Source organism: Haliotis rufescens, unplaced genomic scaffold, assembly GCF_023055435.1.
Source record: "Haliotis rufescens isolate VD_foot unplaced genomic scaffold, xgHalRufe1.0.p SCAF_1, whole genome shotgun sequence".
Lineage (NCBI taxonomy): Eukaryota > Metazoa > Mollusca > Gastropoda > Lepetellida > Haliotidae > Haliotis > Haliotis rufescens.
In genome coordinates, this window is record NW_025963779.1 from 37,044,687 (window position 1) to 37,069,134 (window position 24,448).

Sequence of the window (24,448 nt, forward strand, 5' to 3'; positions counted from 1 at the left end):
CAAGTGCCAGACATATTTTAAGTCATATCAAAATCGGCTAATATTTTCTTTAGATGCCATCAATAGTACAAACATGTGTGCAAGGTTTCAGCTTCATCCAAGGGATGGCCAGGTAGCCTAGTGGTTAAGGTGTTCACTCGTCACACCAAAGACCCTGGTTCGATTCCCGACATGGGTACAATGTGTGAAGCCCATTTCTGGTGTCCCCCGCCGTGATATTGCTGGAATATTGCTAAAAGCGGCGGAAAATCAAATTCATTCATTCACTCACTCACTCACTCACTCATCCAAGCATTGTCAAGTCTCTAGTGGATAGACTATAAAAACTGAAAATCTGAACACTGCATTAGTTACTTGTTCCTGATGAGATTTCCAGTATGGCCGGTATGGGACTGGGTTTAATGGAAGCCACAATTAAGAACATTGGTTTTTAAGATGGCTGTATATTATACGGCTAATTGTATTTATTTGCCTGGAATAATTCCAGCATGGTTCCATAAATTCGCAGATCGTTTTTCGGATTGATCCAACATTTAATGCTTGAATTTACTGTTCCATGGCTGTTGCCCTTCCTGTCTACTCAGGGCTTGATTTAAGGAACTTGATTTAACCTGCACCAGGTGCATGTTGACGAGAAAAACTAGTTGCACCAGACAAAACCAGGTTGCACCCTGGTCCCATAAATTTAAGTAAAATCACAGATCTCCGATGAATGGATCCTGTGTCATAAAACCGACGCAACATATAGATTAGTGATATAGTATGGTAAATAAATCTTAGAGATATTGAGTTTGTTCAAAGATTGTGTGGACAAGTAACGGTAAGTCAGACACAAATTTGCAATTTTTGGGACATGCACTTGGTGGATGTAGACATAAATATTAGGTTGCATTTTTCAATAACAGGTTCCACCAGTGCATGTTTTATATAGATAAAACGAGTCCTGCTACTAGACGTTGTAATTAGTGCACATTTGAAACTTTGACATTATCTCTGTGCATTGAGGGTAATTGTTCATTGACAGATTGATTTACACCATAAAATTTGAGATAGTAGAGATGGGTTTTGAATTACTTGAAATGAACTCTCTTTGACAACCAATTAGTACTGTATTAGTTTACTCTATACAGGCATGATGTGGGAGAGTCATAACCAGGTTCACTTGCCAAACAGTAAAATAACTATACATGGGCTTCAGGCTAGTGTATACTGTCTGATTGACAAGCTGCCAGCAGATCAGTGGCTATTATTATCAAGCTTATCTCATATTCTGGCCACAGGTTTGAAAGTGCATAATCTATACAATATCATGCATTCAAACAAACGTCACTATTTCCATGAGTTCATTGTGAAACGCTTGTCACTCTTTTCAACCTGATCTCTAGATCCCCCACACAACACAAGCTGCTAACATCATGTACACCACTGGCCTCCTTTACAAAGCTGTCAAAATATGTCAACTCAGGATCATGTCAACAACATTACACTACACCAATCATGATAAATATCTGTAATTTACAACAGTCTCCTCACAACAATATAAACAACAGTAATCCATGCCTGCAGTCAGCAATACTTGGCAGGGTATCAAAATATTAACCCTATTTGGCTCAGTTTGTTCTAGAAAACACTAAGTGAGTAAAGTTCATATTGCTTAAAGAAGAAGGCGAGTGGCTGAGTCAATATTGATAGATCTTAGTCATTCCTTCTCTTTGCCCTGTTAGCTAGGGCAAGTAGGGTACAAGGGGCAATCACTTTCTTTCAGGTAGAGGGCAAAAAAGCATTGACGAAGAGTACCAGAGTGGGTTTGGATATTATATAGGCCATTGACACAGTAGGGTCCATGTGTATTGTGCTGGTCAGTTATTGACTAGTGTTCAAGATTGTTGAAGCAAATAACTGGGGTGTTTAATATTACAAGGTGAAAATAGGCCATTCTGGATTTCTACAGGTGGGAAGTGAGATAAATCCAGAGATAATTTGTTGACAATGTTTGAGATCTGAGGCAGTAGTTAAAGTAGGAGGTGGCACATTATGGCAGCTGTGGAGGAGTCAGCACATTTGGGCTGTGTCAACAAACCACAATATATACTGCATATCTTTCAATATTGAGGTGTGCAAATATGGGTTATTGTTTTATGACAGGTTTATAGTCTGCATGTATATTTACAATTGAGAAAAGAAAAACAAACATGTTCAATGATGGATATATAGAGACAAACTGTCACTGCAGATCATCAAATAATATTGTATTCTCTGGAATGCATGATTGAAAGGTGGAATCTGTTAGGTTAAGATCAAATTCAAGGGCTATATTGTTGAGATGACTCTTAAGATTGGGTCATCAAGGTCGATGATCAGTTTGTTATAAAACTACAGCAGAATCTGAATCTGTGCCTTTAATATGGCAAAGGCTTCTTGTATGGAATTTGACATAGTTGTTATTTTGTTCAAGTGTTAAAGGTGTTATGCAAAATGATTTCAATACTATTGTTACGTATCCACTATCATATTATTTAAAGTAGCCCAATCACTCTTGATCATTAGCAGTTTACCACTAATCCATATCAAAACGGTTATAAACCTTACAACCTAACATGATGGGAAAAGGGCCTTCCAAAGGTTTAGAAAAGGCACATACTTAATTATACATTTGTCACACTTTTTTTCACCATTTGTTCATACACTTAATATATTAGCCTGACTTTTCCATGGTATTATGCCAGTTTTTCAAGATTGTATATAAAAAATAAATTAAAAAAATAATAACAAACTTTGGGAGGTGCTCTCAGAACAACATGGAAAAGGCTGATGGTTGAGTTTTATTGAATTTCCTGTCACAAATAGATCACCAGAAAGAAAATACTCACATAATTTTTGTTTTATTTTCCAAAACTATTACAAGCCTGGAAAGCTCAAACTAAAACTCCATGACTTTTCCAGGACCCAGGAAGCTGATCAATGTGTTTGAGGGAGATGCTGTGTTGAAAGTTCTGTTAATAATGAAAGTCATCCCTATCAAAAGTACATAAACATGATGAAGGTAACAGTGAATGCCCCTGTCACTGGGATACCGGGTAATGGCCTAATAAAGAAGGACTACCCCACTTTCATGTATTTCTGATTCCTAATCAACAAGGACTCAGCTGTAAATAGAAAGATAAGATTAAACTCCTCAGTGGATCCTTTAATAGAAAGAGAAGTAAATCACCCAACTCCCACAATTAATTATTCTAAAATACACACGATTGATTCTTGGAATATCTGATTTAGCCACTTTGCAATAAAACCCACAATCAGCAGATCATAAGACACTTCCTAGCTCCTTGGACAACATCCAACATTGCTTGTATCTAAGCCACTTGAAGATTTTTAAAATCTCTTCTTTCTAAGAGAGCAAAGACCAGGTATCCTCTGGGTTATCAGGGGGAGTGGGATCTGGGCAATTTTCACATTTATCAATGATAAAGAACCAGGAATAGAAAAGTGGCTACCTGCCTCTCATCACAGATAATCTGTCTCCCTAGGGGGTGACTAGGACGGTAGTGTGAGATACCTGTGTACTTATACCAGCGTAGCTGTAACTGTTACAGGAAGCTAGACAATGTTGAACACCGTGGACAGGATCTAGGAGATGATCCACAATAGATCTATGTTAGTATAATCTGTGTTGGAGTCAAGAGGGTCATAGCTCGGAGATCTCTTTCTCAGATTGATAATGTAATCCACTCAATCCATTTTTCTCAATGACTGCCAGTTTCAGAAGAATGCATCATAATGTCCTCTAGGGCTCAGACTGGTAACTCGGGGACTCAGATCGGATAAGTAAGACCCACATGCCATACGGACTATACCCAACTCTTCAGAACTACAGCGGGTACCAGGGAAGGGTTGAGTAATAAATTTGGCCCTAATGTCCTCCAACCATTAACATACTCACAGGAAATTCAAATTTACAAAAATATACCCTGTTCAAGTTCATTCCCATAACTACTTATCTCAAACAGCTATAGAAAAACAGAAGTTGTCCCCTCCCCAAAAATATGCATTGTGAACATGAGCTTGAGAAACTCAGTGGTTACAGTTTTGGCCACATTCGTTGGGGCATAAAAGTACATGTACATAGATACTTACAGTTCGAGAACCAGGATGACCTCTGTCTTTGTTTCATACACATCATAGAGGCTGATAATGTTGGAGTGGTCGATCTCCTGAAGCAAATCAATCTCCTTCTGTATGTCCTCCATCTTGGCACCTCGCCGTCCACCCCCGCGCCGCTTCCGGATGAACTTGGCGGCATATTCCACGACTGTCAGCCGGTGTGAGCATTTCCTCACCACAGCAAAGTGGCCACTGCAATAAAAAAAACAACAGATATGAATGTTACCATATCTATGTGTACATGGCTGTTGTCTTCTTGAGATGATTGAATAAAACCATATACAACAGGGATATTATTCTGTCAACAATGAAATGACCAAAGAAATGAGTGAGTGAGTTTGGTTTTAGTCTAATTTCAGACTTTCTGCTGTATTGTGGCGTAAATTGTGAGGAAAGCAAGAGTTGATGCAGGGCTCAAGCTCATTAAAATCAGATCTTAGTTCTCACTACTGCTAAACAAAGATCTGTGGATATCCCATTGCAACGTCATGTCAGAACGACCTTTTGCGAACTTTGCCTGACCAATGAAATAACTAACATGAAGTCGGGGGCACGGGTGGCCCAGTCGTCTAAGGCGCCGCGATTCGCTGTGCAGAGTTGCGTCCCTTAGGCACGCCAGAAACCTATGATTGTGGGTTCCAATCCCGGTTCGCCCCGATTATGTTTCTAGGTTTGTCAGCACCATACCCGTGCTCGTGGGTTTCACCGAAGTGGTAAACGTCTGAGACCTGCATCACTTCGGGCTTTCCTCCCACATTAAGCTGACACGCCGTGATATGACTGGAATACTGTTAAAAGCGGCGTTAAACCAAACTCACTCACTCACTCACTCACTAACATGAAGTCAATGTTAGCCAGTCAGAAAGTAGCTTTCTCGAGCTACACGACACTAGTTAAAAAACTGGCGACTTCCTTTCCAGACTACACTTTGAAAAATAATTTGACAATGTTTTCAATTCAAAATTTGAAAACTGAACAAAACTTTATGGAATGTTTAATAGATAGCCGAGATTGTATGGCAGTACTTCCCACAGACTATGTAAAGTCTCTTCCGTTCAATTGTTTATCCCACTGAAGCAAGAGACAGACCATGATTTTGACAGATTCAGTCGTACAACCTGTAACTGCTGTTCGGAAAACCCCATGTTGACTTTTTCAAGGGTGCATGATCCTGACTGTCACTTTCCTGATCTGGTAAGTGACATTCTGATTGGTCAGATGAAAGGTCCTTCTGGCGTGACCTGTAATCTGGTAATGAGATGTCCTCAGATCTGTGTTTAGCGGTAGCGAGAACTAAGATCTGATTTTAATGTGACTGTGCAGGGCTTAGACATTTGACACTTTGAGAAACCCATGACCATGTTGAATGGTGCTGACAAACCTAGAAACATAACCAGGGCAACCAGGATTTGAACCCACAGACACCTAAGGGATGCATTTTTGCACACTAAACTGCATTCCCTAAGACCACTGGGCCTCCCGTGTCCTTACCACAAAAAGGAAAGTATGATTATCGTGATACTAACAATTATCTTCATATCAGAAGAGATACTTGTCAGTAACTTGTAACCAAATTGTCACCGATGATGAGTGTATTAAAGCTCATATAGCCACAATGGCTGCAGTTATTGGGTAGTTACCGGTAAGTACAAAGACAGGAGATCACCTGGAAACAATGGAATTGACCTGAATGGTTACATGGCCTAGATTGATGCACATCTTATCAACATCTGGCAATCTTCCTCACTTTGGCATAAGACCTCTTACAATATTAGGAGAAAACGTGTGTTTTCAAGAACCCATCTGAACAATGACAAACATCCTCTATTCTAAGCTTTAAAACAATTAACAAATTTATGCTATGATTTGTTCACATTATTAATAATAGATGAAAGTATTTGCTCTGACCATTTTCGAGGTTCACCAGACACGGATGTAAATGTCTTGACCATGTTACAAAACAGATACAGCCATACAAAAAATAAACTCTCAGCTACAATGTCGAATTGTACTTAGTTAATTGCTTGTCTAAACAGACTCTCATTCTTGGGATCATGAAGCGTGCTATTTTTGTCCCATCAAATCCAGACCATATTAAACATTCAGGGACTATACTTGATGTTGTATGCTGGGGCATGAACTGCAGCTCCATCAAATCACTGCAGACAGTCAGCATGTAAGATGTGTTACTGGATGTGGTGATAGTGAGACTAAATTGTGATCAACTTAGGGCCCAGATTTGGACCTCATCATGCTAATAGAGATATGGCATACTCAAATTAACCTTAGCACTATGACTTTAAGAGTTTGTCTCAAGTTGTCATCACTACTTTAACACACAGATTACCACATAGTCTGTCTCCCAGACCTTAGAGAAAACAATTAAGACTAGAATGATTTGGCAAGTCTAGATTGCGTCAGCTCTAGCTCCTTGCTCCTGAAATTAAGGATTGTTCAGGGCTCCATTTGGATTTTATATTTTTTATTTTGTAGATATATATTTTTAAATAAGATAAATTTATTTCATGGACTAAATGTCAGTCTAATTATCACATACAACAGTTGTAGAACTTAGATCCATTAATGCAGTCTTTCTATTTAGATTTTAAAGCTAGGCTTGCAGCTAGAGCTGTAATACACATTCCATTCTTTGTATGAATGGTATTTGAAGTCATGTTATCATGGTTATTATAGAATGCATTTGAAAAAACTTGATTGTTTCTGCATTAAACAGATTGTCAATAACAAAAAATCCTTTCATCTTATACAAAGTCATGCAAAGTTATTTATATCGGGCTTGATGACATTTCCAAATCATGAACCATTTGTAAAAATGATTAAAGCTCTTGAAAAGTGTAATGTGAATAATCTTCTCCCAAGTAAACAGAAAGTGCACTGAGCATTTGCTGCTGATGCTGTTATAGTTAGTCAATACCCATGTCTGGCAGACTAGGCAAACCAATGGCTGAGAGCATGAGCAATGAGTCGCATGATCAGCCAGGTCACACAATGCAACAAAGCAACCTTATCCTCAATATGTCTGTCAACTCTTGAAGCAAACATAGGATACTGGAGACATTATTTTTATCAACTCCACCCCTGACAATCCTCCTGGACATGGTTTCATGGTCAGGAAGATATCAGTGGGCCATCTGTCTGAGGAGGAGATATTTGGGTCAGTCAAATAAGTGGCAATAAGCTAAGCCCTGAAATTAGGTTTTCCATCCAGTCAAGGTAATCGAAGCAGTTCAGTGGAACTACTGCTTAGCTGGCACATTGCAGGCTTTATAACCAATTGAAATACACCAGGGGGTTTACAGAAGATGGGATTTGTTTATTTAAGACCTATAGATGACATTCAGGGTCATAATAGGCAGGACATCACCTGCAGGACATTTGATCATAAACACATGGTAATGGGTCAGGTCATTGGTAGTCATGCTCTGCTTTAATTTTTCATCATCTCTAGTCCCCATCATCAAACAAATGTGATGTTAGAGTCACAATTAATTCCCTAGACAATTCCAAGACTAGAACTAAACACAAGGATTTTCTCTGACCCAAGACTAAGATGCAAGACTCAGTATGTGTTGTGACTTTCAAAGTCAAACCCTCTGTGTCAAACCTGGCACAACTACATCTTTCCATATTGATAAAATAAGGGTTTAGGCAATCTTTATATTTCTTTAAAGCTTCATCTTAGTTATGAAAGCACCACTGGCATTATATAATAAATGAAACAGTGTGTCATCACTCTCAAACTTAAACAGATTGAATATTGCCTTCAGAGTTAAGTGAAAATCCTACAACCCAGTTTGGCTTTGGATCCATTGCTTGAAGCTATGGTGTCTTGAGTCAGGTTGCCTGGTCGGGAAGGCGTTTCAGAAGGGAATCTTGGACAAACTCAGTTCCAACCACTGTGGTAGGCCAATGCTTATACCACAGACTTTGACTCTAAGCTGATCCACAGGGTCAAACATCTACACACCAGATACACCATACAATAAACACTCCTCATTTCCCTCCACAAACAGAATGGCATGCAAGTGATATCATTCTAGGATATAGAAACCCAGTGACTGTTATGATCAGCAGACAGAACCCAGATACAGTGATCTGGGGTGAAGAACATAGTGAGTTACTTAGCACATGGTCAAATGATTCATATTTGGCTCATCTTCACTGTTTCTTCCCAATTTATGAGTATCCTATATTGCTATGAAGCTTGACATGCTGTTGTAGTGCCAAGTATAACAGCATCTCCATACAAAAGTGTTCCTTCTGTATGTATCACCTTGCGTAGTTTTATACTGATGATTAAACCAAACAGATTCCTCTTACTCAGACCTATAATGCAGACATATTGGGAAGTGTTATAAATGCTGTAGGAACAGGCCTAAGTCAGGGTATGTGCGGTAACAGAAGACCACTTAGATGTCAACTTTTTTCAAGAAGAGATTTGTCCCATATAATTTACCTATCCTTATCAACACTTGGTGTGTCGTGAACAGATAAGGCTGTGTATCAAGACACTTAGTGGTCTTGTCTTGGATTTTAAAGTTATTTTCTTTTTTCCATTGTTCAAATTACACTTAAGCAGCAACTGAAATATTTTAATTATTGTATATTTTTTTATTTATCATGATAACAAATGCATTATTTTCATGAGTTTAAAAAAATAAACAACAATCGATAAAACTCATGTTAGCTAATATGATCACCATACACAAGTGCATGCCCAATTGTTAACCAGGGAAAAAATAAGTCAATACTCTTGTCACAGACTATGCAGAATTCAATCTCTGTGGGACAGTCACTGTCGAAAGCCCTTAGCTGAAGATGCAGGTAATTCTCAGCCTCCAGTGACCAGTATGTTGTGTTAAAAGCGGGTATATTTGCAGCAGTGTCCCAGGAGGTCTGAAGCTGATGCTGCTAATGCTAGGAGCTTACAGTAAGGCTTACCCAGATGCCTATAACATATGTAGCTTAGTGTATAGTGTACAGCCTAAACACAGGGGATGTAGATAGGCATCTCGGAAGGACAGGACATGCGGCATCGCATGACCAGGAAACTGCCTCCATGAGTACATTGCAGATCTCTCCTACTGTTGGTTTCGCTTACAAGTCTAAAAAACAGGTTGATAATTACCTACACATGCACTGTGATGCAGGTGTGAAAAATATGCAAATGGTGAAAGTGTTTTTGGTTTTGCCCCACTTTTAGCACTATTTGTGACATTCCACAGCAGGGTACACCAAGAAAGCTTGGGTTTAACACCTTTTGTAAAATCAATACTATCCATCTCACACATGCAATACTTGACATCACAAAGTGTGTGCTTAGTCGGTTTACAAGCATCAGATCCCTACACTTGTGCCACATATGACATGTTTCACGAGCCCTTGGATCACAGGAACACCAACTCTACATAAGTCTCATCAAGGAAGAGTTCCAGATAGATGCTGCATCGCCGTATTGTACAGATGAAAACTAATCAAATACGGACAGATTGCAAATTAGAACTGTATAATAGAAGCAGGGTAACAATACTATACAATATCAATACTAATTGTTACCGTACATTGTCTATTTATTCCCCAAAACGTTACAACTTCTTTTAATTGTACAGGGTAACTTTCCTACATCAGTTCGTGTAGACAGCAAATGGATTTCCTCCCAATCCTGCATTACTATTGGATAATAATACACACAAATTCTCTCGTCTCGGTTATGTTTATTCTAGACTATCCCCATAATACAACACAAGATCATGTGGCATCTCAATATCATACCAATACTTTGTCAATTCTAAAAAAAAAAAGAACAACACATATTGATATGAAAAAGTATGTCTGGTACTCGTCAGTTCTGTACTGTAATCACCAGTACTGTACTGTACTGTCACAGTTTATGCTAAATGATGAAAGTACACTTTTCTTAGAGCTGCACACCTTCATCAGACAAGGATTCCAATGACACTGATCTGAACTATGCTTCACACTATCAATCATTTCAAGTTAACCATGGAGGAAACATTTCTCCATGTATATCAGCTCCTTCTGTGTGACATAAAGGCTTTCACGGATCACACACTGAATGCCAACATGTGTGACATTGTGTCCAGACAGTACAACATGTCACCAATGAAGCATGAGAATTGTATGCATACAACACCAGCAGGTCAACTGCAGATCTCCACTCACTGTCTCCAACACTTACTCCAGACCCTGATTCTGTATGCTCTCTCAGGGAGCTAACGGTAAGTCTCAAAAACACCTTGTCCAAACATCTTGTTTCCTCAGTAAGCTTTCATCAGTGGCTCTATCATTACATAAACATATGCAGAATGAGATATTAATATCTAAATATATTTAGTTTCAAGCTCCATTCGAAACGTTTAGCAATATAAAACCACATAATCCTTACCAATAAGAAGAGGGGGCCTTGAGGTTTGCTCCTATAATACTTGAATCTAGGGACCCTGGATATCTTTACCTTATACCATTAGGGCCAAGACCATCTTCCCGAGGCAAGAGAGTTAACTGGATATAAAAGTCCAGTTTCCATCCTTCCCGAACTAGGCTGGTATTATGGAGTTACATTTTGGCTGGACTAACGAGTCTATGCATAGTCCAATCAAAATTGTGCACCGAATTCGAAATCCGGTTCGTAAACTCTCCTGCAGATTTCGGTCGATTGCAGGATTTGTAGAGCATGTGCACTGCCAACTTGTTGTCAGCAGATATTTTCCAAATCTTTTCATGTTTTTAATCAAGGTGCTGACGTAATTTGATGCATTTCGCGATTTATCGACCCGTTTTATCACAATATAGATCTCGATTATCGACCAGATCGTCCTGACTGGGCGCCACCATTTTGTGTGAAACAAACGCACGTGATACGACAGGTGGAATCTGATTGGTCCATAGGAGAGGCTTAGAAGGGACATAATTGGTAATAGCCACTGGTGGCGCTACGATCGAGCCCAGTTATTCCAGCCTTGTTCGGCAAGGGTGGAAACTGGACTTTTAAAGTCAGTTAACTCTCTTGCCTCCTGAAGATGGGCCAAGACATACGCTTGACTTTTATACTTAATTTTGACCACTGCATAAGCCTTGATGACAACTTCCAGATTACTGCAACGGAATTAAACTATGCTTGGAATGTATACCTGGTTCACTCACAACTGTCAGATGTGCCAATCATCAGACAATCAGTGAAGTGTGACCAGTATCCTAGTATTGCCTAGTCTTACCTACTAATTAATGAGTATCTCCCAACTGTGAGCAGAGTAAGATACTCCACCTCATCAGGTGATACAGATGAACCAGATTATGATTGTGTTTGTAAGTTGTGTTTGATTTATGCACGGTTGCTTGTGTTCTATAAACAAGTCTTTGGAGTAGTTTTTTTTCAATTACCTAGAACATGGGACTCAGTTATATTAATAAAATTGTTTAAATTTGGAGTTGCATTCTTATCCAATGAAATAAATGTTAGAAAGAATAATCATAAAAGCGATAAAACCCTTTCCATCTTCATAACAAATCTCCACCAAAAGCAGAGTCGATAGGACTATTCCAATCATATCATGAGCATGTGGTTTATGAATCACTATGAAATAGTGATGACAACAGGTGTTCGCGAAAAAGTTAACGTATCCTCATACTCACTCGGCTGTGATTATTTAAGCTTGCTCACCCATAGGTTTTGTCATTAAAGCTATACGTAACCTTAGGGATAGAACATGTTTTCAAACCCTTGTGCACTGTTAACGTGGGGCTTCTTATAGTTAAATGTAAGAGCAGTATTTCATAGAGACAAACCTACTGCAACTCACTACATCCATCGTTCATACAAAACTTGAGCCTCCACATTTAAGGCCTGCAATGATCACACTTTCAAAATGAGTAAAAGAAAGCAAAACATACATATGTATTAGGACATTCTTACATTGTCAGAATAGCAGTTTGTACACGCAAATACACAACAAAAATATTCCACACACAAGCCAAACCAGCAGTTTTGATGTAAGTTATCGATAGAGGTACTGACTATTCTTTTGCTACATGATGTTAAGTTCAGACTGCCAATTTCCAAGCCTTTGCAGCCTTATGTCACAATCAAGACACATGCCATCAAATGAACACAGTGACTCAAACTACAAATACAGAAAGTCAAATTCCAATCCCAGACTTCAAAAAGTTCCTTTGGCTGCCACCATGACCACACACATAACTGAACTCTCTCTCTCCATTGCTCTTCCTACCTCTCCCCCACTTCCGTTCTCCCCCCCAGGAAGTCTACAAGGAGTGCATGGTTCATCTCCTTAGCAAGCTTGCTAAGTGCTTGTGTCACATCTGCTTGTTGGCTACAAGCCCTATTTGGCAGAAACCATTACTGGACAAAGCTTACAAAGTCAGTTTGTTAAAATAATTGTAAGCGAAAGACAATCATGGTTCTGATCAGATATAAAACAAAGTAGGGGTGCACCCATCTTTATTGTTGTGGGGATGTACAAGTCACTAACAGCAACAACAACCGATTATCAGACATAATAGCTAAAATGGATAGAGTTTTCATTAACCGCCCGCATGTTATCAGAAATGAGTGGGCCACTGCAACTTGATAATGCCCTCATATTGCTTGACGATGGGCCATTATCACGCCCGTTGTTAGATGACGTCATAGGGATAGGGAAAGGTGACGTCACGTTTAATAGTGACGTCATCTGGTTTGTTCTATGATGTTTCCATATTTGTAAAAGTGGGTCAGTGAAATTCGTGTTGATTGCACTAAATGTTTCAAAACCGATATTGTTTATTTTTATTTGACAACAAATTCTATCCATTTTAGCTATAATACCGGTAACACTATCAGGACATTATCATTTGCAGAAGCCATAAGCCTTTTCAACTGCCATCCTTCGTCGGGCAGTTAATGGAAGACCTCAGGGTTCTGCAAATGATAATGCCCTGAAAAATACTTGTGTAATGCAACATGCAACTGTGAAACACATACATGCATATCAATCACTGACTACTGAACAGTAAAACTATACAGCAGTTTCTGAAGTCAACTTCTTTGGAAATAGTTCTTTTTGTCTTGAAGAACAAACACTACAAACATGACAAATATATATATGCATTCTCCAACTATTACGATGGATAGTATCCACGAATAGTTCCAATAGCCTCTGAACATGGGTTATGATATTTTGATATTCCCATAAAACAAGTCACAAGTTGAGATTTCACATACCATTATGTCTGAAATCCTAACATGTCATGAAAGCTATACAGTAAGGAACTGCACTCCGCTGACATCAAGACAAGGAATGTGCTCTCTACTGGTGACAGGCTAAACATAGCAATATATCCTAAAAGACTGATTCCATTTTCACATGAAAATATTTTCTGGATATACGATACCAAGTAAGTGCTTCGGTTACCATATGACATATGGACATCAATATCAGCATGAAAAAAAATTCAATCATTAATAAAAACAGCAATAAAACCATTTAAGCAACAAAACATGGAAACACAAAAACAAATCCATTAAAAATATTGCCCAAACTAGTATGCCATTGATATCTGAAACAGTTCTTGTCTTTTACTTCATGCACATACAATTTTTACTATTACTCGGTCTTACGACAGAATTTACCACCAAGACTTAAGTTTAACCTGTAATTCTGATTTGTCTCTTGATGAATAACACTGAATCTGCTCATACATTGATTAGCAGCGATAATTCCTGTACATGCAGTCTAATGCAATCATGCTCTCTATGTATACATCCATACAAGCACAGCTTGAAGTGCCCTTTGTAACAGCCTGGCCCCAGAACTGCCAGGCTAGGTACATCAGTAACTGAAAGTGGCGTGCACAAGCATACAATTTCAGGACACAAATGTGGAGAAGGGCTCCAACCTGTAACCTGCGTTGTGTCCATGCAAGTATGTAATACACATGCAGCTGTTCCACTGCCATGATTAGCATTAGGATGGTGGCGTAATTACAGTTGGGGGTGGTCTTTGTAATCATCACAGGACTGCAGTTTGCAAAGGTTCTATTTCCATGTATTGTTGTTTTATTGATTGCATGATGTAAAAACTGAAGGACAACTGATTTTTTTTATTGAATTCTTTGATAAACATTTCACAATCTGCTTCTTTAAGGGTGACTTGGCTATCACTGGGTGATAAAAGTGGGCAGTGAAACACAGATTGGACTCTGTAATACTTCCTGTATTACTACGGTTCATGCATCCAGACATCAAATAGAAGTTCTCAATCCAATGGCTTGACATGTTAATGTCATCGAGGCAAGGAAATTGAAAGCTTCTACCTTAACAAATGTTTGAAATTTATTACCTTATTTTCTCATTCAACAAAATATTAACAGCTGCTCAAAGACCTTAAAAATGTTCTTTGTTACTTTAATGTGATCATGATGATTGCAATGTAAAATGACAAATTAGCACTTAACTTCAAAACAAAAAGTTCCAGTCAATAAACATAATGTTGGGAAAGATGTTGGTTTAGTTGAGCTAATATTTGTAGCTTCTTTTGGCCATGAAATGTGTCCAAAAGTTGGATTATCTTGTTGACCATGGCATAACCATTGCAGAATTTCATCACCACAGTCAGGGAGCATCCTGTATGCTTGAAGTCCTTCATCTTGTCTTGTTGATATACACTGTAATACAGCTACACCAGCCACAAGCACATCTACATACAGCTACACCAGTCACAAGCACATCTACATACAGCTACACCAGTCACAAGCACATCTACATACAGCTACACCAGCCACAAGCACATCTACATACAGCTACACCAGTCACAAGCACATCTACATAGTCAAAAGCACATCTACATACAGCTACACCACTCACAAGCACATCTACATACAGCTACACCAGTCACAAGCACATCTACATACAGCTACACCAGTCACAAGCACATCTACATACAGCTACACCAGCCACAATCACATCTACATACAGTCACAAGCACATCTACATACTGCTACACCAGCCACAAGCACATCTACATACAGCTACACCAGTCACAAGCACATCTACATGCAGCTACACCAGCCACAATCACATCTACATACAGCTACACCAGCCACAATCACATCTACATACAGCTACACCAGCCACAATCACATCTACATACAGCTACACCAGCCACAATCACATCTACATACAGCTACACCAGCCACAATCACATCTTTATACAGCTACACCAGACACAATCACATCTACATACAGCTACACCAGACACAATCACATCTACATACAGCTACACTAGCCACAATCACATCTATATACTGCTACACCAGCCACGATCACTTCTATATACTGCTACACCAGCCACAAGCACATCAACATACAGCTACACCAGCCACAATCACATCTACATACAGCTACACCAGCCACAATCACATCTACATACAGCTACACCAGCCACAATCACATCTACATACAGCTACACCAGTCACAAGCACATCTACATACAGCTACACCAGCCACAATCACATCTACATACTGCTACACCAGCCACAAGCACATCTACATACAGCTACACCAGCCACAAGCACATCAACATACAGCTACACTAGCCACAATCACATCTATATACTGCTACACCAGCCACGATCACTTCTATATACTGCTACACCAGCCACAAGCACATCAACATACAGCTACACCAGCCACAATCACATCTACATACAGCTACACCAGCCACAAGCACATCAACATACAGCTACACCAGCCACAATCACATCTACATACAGCCCTGCACACCAAAGCTCACATAGGTCTTGCCATATAAGGAGACAGTCAACCAAGATAACAACCCCCTCTGTCTTGTCATTTACCTAAATGCCTGGGGTGCTACTTTGGATAAATCCACATATACAAGAGACTTACCACAGCTATCATACTGAAACTGATCCTAATGGTACTCGTACAAAACTGCTAAAACAATTATTCAGCCATTAATAAATGTGTAGGTGAAAGAATTTCCTATTATCAATATCACAGACAGACAAACCTCCAGTCCACTAATTTCATCAGAACAACTGTTTTGTACATATTAATAGTATGAACTGTTGAGAATGACTGTCTGTATTGTTTTTATCAATTCCATTACAATAAATTGCATGAAAATAATCTCATTTCTTTTAACCTGCGATCAGTAATATTGATCTGAATCCAACAAGGCAGTGTCTAGGAATGGACAAGTTGGTAACTTCATAACTAGCATTCACCTACAGCTTCCCATTCAACAATTCCGAGATGCAACCTTTCACCTCATCTCAGCTGAGTTAAAACAAGGTTCAATCTCCAGCAAAAAATGCTTTAATGCTTTAACACTTATCCTCCCTCTGATCTGTTTATTTTACTCTTTACACCCTTGAATCACTCCATCTGGATGAAAGCCACACCAAATGAGCGAACAGCCTTAAAAGAAAACACTCAGACTTGGTAAGAAATCGTGTTACTGGGGAGATTAGAGGGCTCAGTGACAGTCAGCCAGTCTGTCATTACAGGGATTATGCTGGGAGAGACCTCTCACAGACTCAGGCAAGGTAACATCTCAGTTAGCCTCTCAGGTGACAAGGGCGTGTGGCACATGACTTGGGGCTCCCTACACCTGGTGGAATACACTCTTGCACCCGAGACAACACACGAGGACTCACTGGGTCAGATCAGAATCAGCATGATCAGGAAGGAAGCTTCCACGTAATGAAATGCTTGTCTGGATTGCTCATGCTATGCCTGCCTGTGCTGTTGATGTCAGCTGTCAGAATCAATTTGATTAAACTCCTGGGACATGCTGTGGATTTGTAATCACTGTCATGTGCAAGATCTGTGCAGTCAGTTGTCAAACTGAAATTAACTCCAGTTGGTAATTCTGATTGAGAATTTTTCATCTGTTTGAAAACGAGGGATTATCCTTACCAACGAGAATTTGCGTTCATTCATATTACCTGCACCTGTGACAAAAGGTTTCTTCAGAATTGCAATACTTGAAAAAGGATGACATCTCTCTTAGTTATGTAAGCATGCGCATACATTTACTGTGGACATTAGGGACGAGCAGCTAAACTTATGATTGATTGTGATTGATGGGGTCAAAATGGGGTCAATCATGACTTCCAAGACAATATGGATAGACTTCCTCAATCTTTATGACTCATAATTGATGCTCACCTCCTAAATAATAACTGACCAAAAGTTTCATTGATCATAGTAATCAGGCCTTGTTAGGTTGAATGTGGTATTTTCCAGATTGGCAAAGTGGAATAGATATTCTTCCTAAAGTTACACTACATTACCTTTGCTATCAAACTTCACCTTCATCATGTTCATGGCTAATCTGCCATTTTTCATTACCTGTTATCATGTGCATTAACTTTATTAGTATTATCGATGTTAAGATGGTAACATCAGAAATTCAATGACATATTGATCATGTTTATCAAGTACATACATATTGATATTTTGATGAAGTATATATTGATATATTGATCCATCAGATCCTCTTTCATCTCTATCAACATAAGCAACTATTTCTAACACATAACCTGCTCAAGGAGTACTCATACTACCATACTCCTTTGTTCATGGAGTGAACCTTAATTAAACAGTTTCAGCATATGTATTGACAGTGGATCACTAGATTGTAGAATACGTCAGATCAATACAGAGATGAATATGCGCTGAAGGATTACACATCACAATTCATGTGTACCAACAACCTTGTTTGTTAGGATTTGCAGTGCAGACAGCCAGCTGGTACATATCAGCTGTACCTCTCTGTACCATGGTACATACTACATTTCCCTTTGATATATGAAAAGTGAACCTATATAAGACCAGGTCCGTACAGAGACACGATATATATCTTGATGGTAAGTTTGCGGTACAATACACAAAACAATATATGAAAACTCAACACTGGTCATGCCAGGAAATATATTTAGTAGATTTGAGTTACCGTATTCGACGTAATAAGCGCCCAGGGTGCTCTCAAAATTAGAAATAAGGGGTTCATATTAGAATATAATTTTGAAGAAAGAGTTGAAATATCGTCAATTTCGTGGTTTGTGCGTAGAGCCTAAAATGATACAAAAGAAAAGTCTGTGCACGACAGATATATTTTTCCAGAATTTAATTGCCAATAGTTAAAGGGTGCATATAACACACGAGTGCATATTATACACGAATAAATAAGTCTTGTGTACATTGATCAATCAGAAGGGTGCTTATCATGCTATTTGGGATTGTTTACTAGCCAATATATTCGCAAATATCGCCGTGGGCACTTATTAGAGCGGGGGCGCTTATTACGCCGAATACGGTTATTCATTAAACAGTGGCTTAAGACCTCTTGTACATACCCAAGAAAATAGCATTTTACCATCAATTACCTACAATTTTATATTTGGATTTTAGTTTGTTTATTTTGTAGATATATATTTTTAAATAAGATAACTTTATTTCTGGGACTAAATGTCAGTCTAGACTAGTGGCTAAAGTTGCAGATTGCACATAAACACGTTTGTGAAATTATGCATGCATGCACAACCCCACAACACAATATTGTAGATTGTGGCACACTCAGTATTTTGTTGCACTATATCTTCAGTGAATCATTACATCCATATCGCAGACTGAAAGAATACTCTGTTTAGAAATCTTAAACATTGAACTATCTTTGCACTGCATATTTGACTTTCCTGTTTATTGATTCAGCAAATGAGAGCTGTGTGTCTAGGCCTGATGCAAGTATTGTGTGCCTGAAAGACTTCTAAATCACTGTTATTGATACATAGATCAAGGAGGCTGGGAAGAAGTGTCTGCAATTCAACATTAATTCCAGTAATATAGCCAAGACAACAGGCAGAGGCATTTAAAGTAGGACAGAAAGATTCAATTTACCGATACTCAGTGTACTTGGTGGTAACTTAACAACCTCCTAGAAAGGGTCTTATTTCAATCTTATCTAATCATAATTCAATAAAGAATTCATAGAATTAGTCTAATGTTGACATGTTTGCGTTACCATGTTCAGGTAGATTAGAGATGATCTGAGCTACACAGGTCAGTGCTACTATGTGAGATAGATCAGTCAGCTGTCTTGTCAATATTGTGTCAATATCACAGATGGATTAATGTATTTGACAGGACTTGCACTGTCGTTTTCGATAACTGGGTTATGTATCACACAAATACGAAGGTGGTCAGAGAATAAATATAATCTGGATAACAATAAATGAGACATTGATGTTTACTCCAGATCACTCTATGAACGCGGTTTGCGAATCAATATGAAGCTGTATATATTGTGACTTTTTGTGTTTGGGTATGTTCACATGTACAGTACAACTGTTGTAGGAGGGTCAAGGATTTCTTATTGTATATTGTGTTTATCTGGATGTATTGACCATACTGACATGTACACAATGTCTACCATCTAGGCAGGACAGGGAGAGTCTACAGGTTTCCCTATTGCATAGTACATCAGGATAGGTTATTTCCTATGTGAAACTGGAAACACACTGCATCCATATATCATTCAATTATCAGTTATTAATATATATTTCTCTCCTTTTCAAGTATTATATACTGCATGGGTAGACACAGATGTCATATAAAACTAGTCCACAGCTCATTTTGGAGTAGTTGATTATGTGAAACAAGCATGAAATACTCATATCCTCCGCCAATATGACATGTCTGGTTGCAATGGAAACTCAAAAACTAATTTTTTCAAAAATCCCAAACTATCAAAAGGGCACCAGTTTACCACTAAAGTTATCTATATGACAAGTTTGATGAAGAAATATTTACGGTTTTCAAGATCTGCTCCGGAAAGCAGCACTACCGACATTTTCAGTCTAAGTCAAAGTCGTTGCCATGGAAACTTAATTTTTTTTTCAAAATTCCCAAACTATCAAGAGGCACTGGTTCACCACTAGACCTATCTATGTGCCAAGTTTAGTTAAGAGATCTCTCATGTTTTTTCAGTTCTGCTCCGGAAACGAAATGTGACGAACGGAAGGACGGACGGACAGCAGGGGGATAACTAGGCAGATATTGGGGAGTTTCAATTTTACTGTCTAATCTTACATTCAAAAGGTTGTAAATCAGTACATTTGTTACAAATTACAGAACAAAATGAACAAACATGGTTTAATGCATCAGCAAGACAGCAATATCATATTAGATATGACAACCCGGTGATTGACTCAGGACCAACAATCCTAAGTGTGGTGATATAATCAGATCAAATGATGCAAACACACAGTCCCAATTTTTCTGCCTAAACAAGTGAGGTGTACTTGCCATCTATTCTGAATCTAAATTCTCACTGCATTGGGTCAGTCTAAATATACTGAAGTCAGAACAAAAACATGTTCCTTCATATATGACCAGTGATAGTGACTGTAAAAATGTTATACATTCACACTTCCTGGGCTCAACATCTTCTAGTCTTAGGCAAAGGTCCACAAAGCGATCTTATTGCTACAACAGTCATAAGTCCATGCTAAAATATGTGAGTTCCGATCACGTTAGTGCTAAGATCACTTTGTAGAACGGCACCCTGGTACATATACCTCCATACATCAGTAAAGACAGTGCTGAGCATGCTGTGGGCATATCTGTGTGTAAAGTCTGGCTCCAGACATGGAAGTGTTGTCAGTGAGTATCCTCTCCATGTTCAAAACAAGAAACATACAAAAAATTGGTTTTTATGAAGAACAAATTTGCTCCTAGGCAAGTATTACGCCCTTTTCTTGTATGGCAACAATGAGGCATGTGACATCTAAACACGAGAGCCGTACCACAGGGCCACACAAGGAACACCAGGCTACTCCTGCTAGGTTTTTACTATTAGAATGTTTGTGTGGCCCAAAGTCAACATAGCATTTCCTCCCAATGCCAAACAGAAGGATTGACAAGCGCATAGTGCCCCCATAACTTTGGGGGTTACCCCCAATACTTATGTTGCATTCAGACCACTTAAAACATGACAAACATCACGGGTCATCAAATATGGACAATGTTGATGGTAAACGGGAACCAGCTGGTTAAATGTATGAGAGGCCCAACTGGAGGCAGTCCTTGAAAAAGTAGCCTGGAGGAGGAATTCAATGATGAATGGCTCACTTCCTATTTACAACATGGGATTTTCAATGTGAGTGCTGGATAGGTGAAGTGTCGAATGTGACACTCGGATACTAATAGGTGTTGATATTTATTTGTTGTCACCTCAGTGATTGTCGGGTTGGATCACATGTTTGATGTGGATTGCAGTGTTGTTTATCACAGCATTGATCATGACTGCTGTGCCGGGGCCTTATCACACTGTCCACGTGACAACCAGCTTTTACATATGTCTATTTCATCTCATCTGTCTGAGTGTCACATTTAGTGAGAATAAACATGTTTAAGTGCCGACTGGTTTGTACATTTCATACAAAGTGGTATAGTAATGTTGCATTAGCTGTAATAGATCAACTTAGTTCTAGCATTAGATGTGCCAATCAGTCATCATACAAACCAAAACACCACTCACTCAAATGATACATACTAGGGCTGTTACGATTCATTTGCATATTCGGGGAATCTAACCGTATCCATTCATGAATTGAATTCGTTATTCGTGGCCACTAGAATCGAATATTTAAGAATATGCAATCATGTGCATTTACATACCCTGTACCTAAAAATACCCATAAGAACATATTATATGCATAAATTTCTTAAAAGACAACACTCTTATAATATTTAATTTGACAGTATTGTGGTGACGGGTCATTGTCACATTTGAGCAGATACTAGTACCTGGATAAGTGCAGTATATGAATGTATAATATATTAATAATTAACAAACCATGTCAAGTAATTTATGTTTTTACTTTTTCAATGAATATAAAAAATAATAAATCAACTGCTGACATGTTATTGTATTCGTGATTTAATATCCGTATTCGTTACCCTATATTCATGATACGAATCGAATCGTACTCGCCTCATAGTGTATTCGCAGCCCTAATACATACACAGCTAAAACAACCTATCAACCCATTGTGGATATTTTATCCATGGGTACACAACAGATTTCAACAGGACTAAACGAAACCTTAACATAATAAGCATATAGAAGAAAGTATACAGCTGAAAGAGGAATATAAATGGCAGAAGAATAGAAAATTAACCCCAAAACTAAACCTGTAACTAAAACTTGCCAGTTAACTGGATCATTGCATCCGAGTCATAAAATAGCCATAGCTGTTTATGAAAGATTAAATAGAAGCATGTAGATATCGGCAGTAAATCATGTTTATATACAGCAAAGCAGATTCTTAAATGTAAAAACATTAGAGCAGTCGGCATGATCTATAAGAAGAGTGACACTAAGAATGTTTAAGGTTATTATAGGGAATGGGGTGCTTGGTGCTCAGATACTTCTTTCAAAAGGAACTTGGAGATACAGCAAGATAACTTGACGGAGCTGCTCCATTTAATCCTGCGTCTGACATCTCAGCTATGAAAGGAGCATCCAGTTTCAAACCTGATACTGACTGAACTCATCTCATTGTTTTATAACATAACCCCACACAACTAATCCTAACAAGGTCTACTTTTAGATTTCCAGATAGACTTCATTACTAGCATCCACCACAAAAGAAGTAAACTTAATGGTTACTACAGAGCACTGATTTTGCTCAAGACAAAAGGCACTAGGACATTGTCATGGTTATAGCAAATTTTGAAAGGACTTTTCTTCAATATAATTACCAAAATTGAAAACCAGGAGAAACTGAGGCCACAGTGAGTCAACATCCCAGACAATGAACTGATCTGAACCCCTGTAATGTGGGCATAATCAGGGAAAGCCATGATGGACCAAATGTTGTAGAGTTCATGCTACTAAGATATGTGCAACTTTGGAACCAGGAATTAAGAGTAATAAATGAGTTTGGTTTTAAGAGTTTGAACAATATTTCATTACATTTACCCCAGCTTGATGGAACACTATTAATAGACTTGTGGGAAAATTTTAATTCTTGTATGTGAGTAAATAATACATAACCAAATACTAATTTGGGGCCAATATTTTAATAACTAAGATCAATGATGATCATGATGATATATGTACTCTTGATCCAAAGAACATGTAGAACAGTTACCTATGATAAAAACAGTTCAGACTGACCTATTACTGAACACCTTGAGAGTGAGAATAGTTTATGCATGAAGTAATATTTTAGCTATAATTATTGCTGCAGGGGATGCCAGGATTTGGCTTCAGTCTCAGTTATAGTATCAATGTGGGGAATTGAATTGAGTTTAGGGGCTGTGATGAGCATACGCTTTAACCATAATCATGATAATGCTACTGTGTTGACTCCTTACATAACATGGGGCACGGGTGGCCCAGTTGTCAAAATTCGCTTTGCAGAGGTGTGCCAGAAACCTATGATGTGGGTTCACTCTGATCATGGCTCTAGGATTGTCAGCACCATCCTCAGTTCATGGGTATCACCATGGTGGTAAAAATCTGCATCACTACATGCGTTCCTTCTGCATCAAGGTAACACATCATGATGTAACTGATCAAAATGGAAACTTAACTTACCGTATTCGACGTAATAAGCGCCCTGCTGCAATAAGCGCCCATGGCGATAATTGCTAATATATTGGCTATAGAACAATCCCAATTAGCTCCCCTTCCGATTGATCAATGTATACAAGACTTTTTCAATCGCGTATAATACGTACTCATACGTGTGTTATATGCACCCTTAATTATGGGCAATTAAATTCTGGAAAAATATATCTGTTGTATATCACATTTCAGGCTGTCAGCAGAAACCACGAAATTTATCTTTCAACTCTGCTTTCTCCACCAATATAATATTCTAATATGAGCCCCCTATTTCTAATTTTGAGAGCGCTCTGAGCGCTTATTACGTCGTAAACGGTATCCGTACACAAGAATGGTTATCACAGTGATATGTCTGGTAAACGCAAGTCAAAACTTTGATCTCTTAGGGAAGCATCTTAGTATATTTTATAATAAGGTACACAGATACATTGTCCTGGTGCAACAACACACCCTAAGTGAGTTTCCACTGCTTTGACTGTTGTTTAGTCTCTGGCTAATAATGGAGAACCCAAGGCTCATCCATGGTTACAAATCACTCAACAAAATTAGCTAGGCGACTTAAATTCCCAAAAGATATGATGAAA

At 38.5% G+C, this 24,448-nt stretch overlaps 1 protein-coding gene across 3 annotated transcripts in view; it reads right to left on the bottom strand.

Moving 5' to 3' along the window:
• The window catches only part of LOC124135704 (death-associated protein kinase 1-like), a 165,375-nt gene that overhangs the window by 125,616 nt on the left and 15,311 nt on the right, over positions 1-24,448 (bottom strand). For all 3 annotated transcript variants that reach the window (XM_046501183.2, XM_046501182.2, XM_046501184.2), the window contains exon 2: positions 4,135-4,353. In XM_046501183.2, coding sequence (XP_046357139.1) covers positions 4,135-4,353 — 219 coding nt within the window. The remainder of the gene's footprint in view (positions 1-4,134; positions 4,354-24,448) is intronic.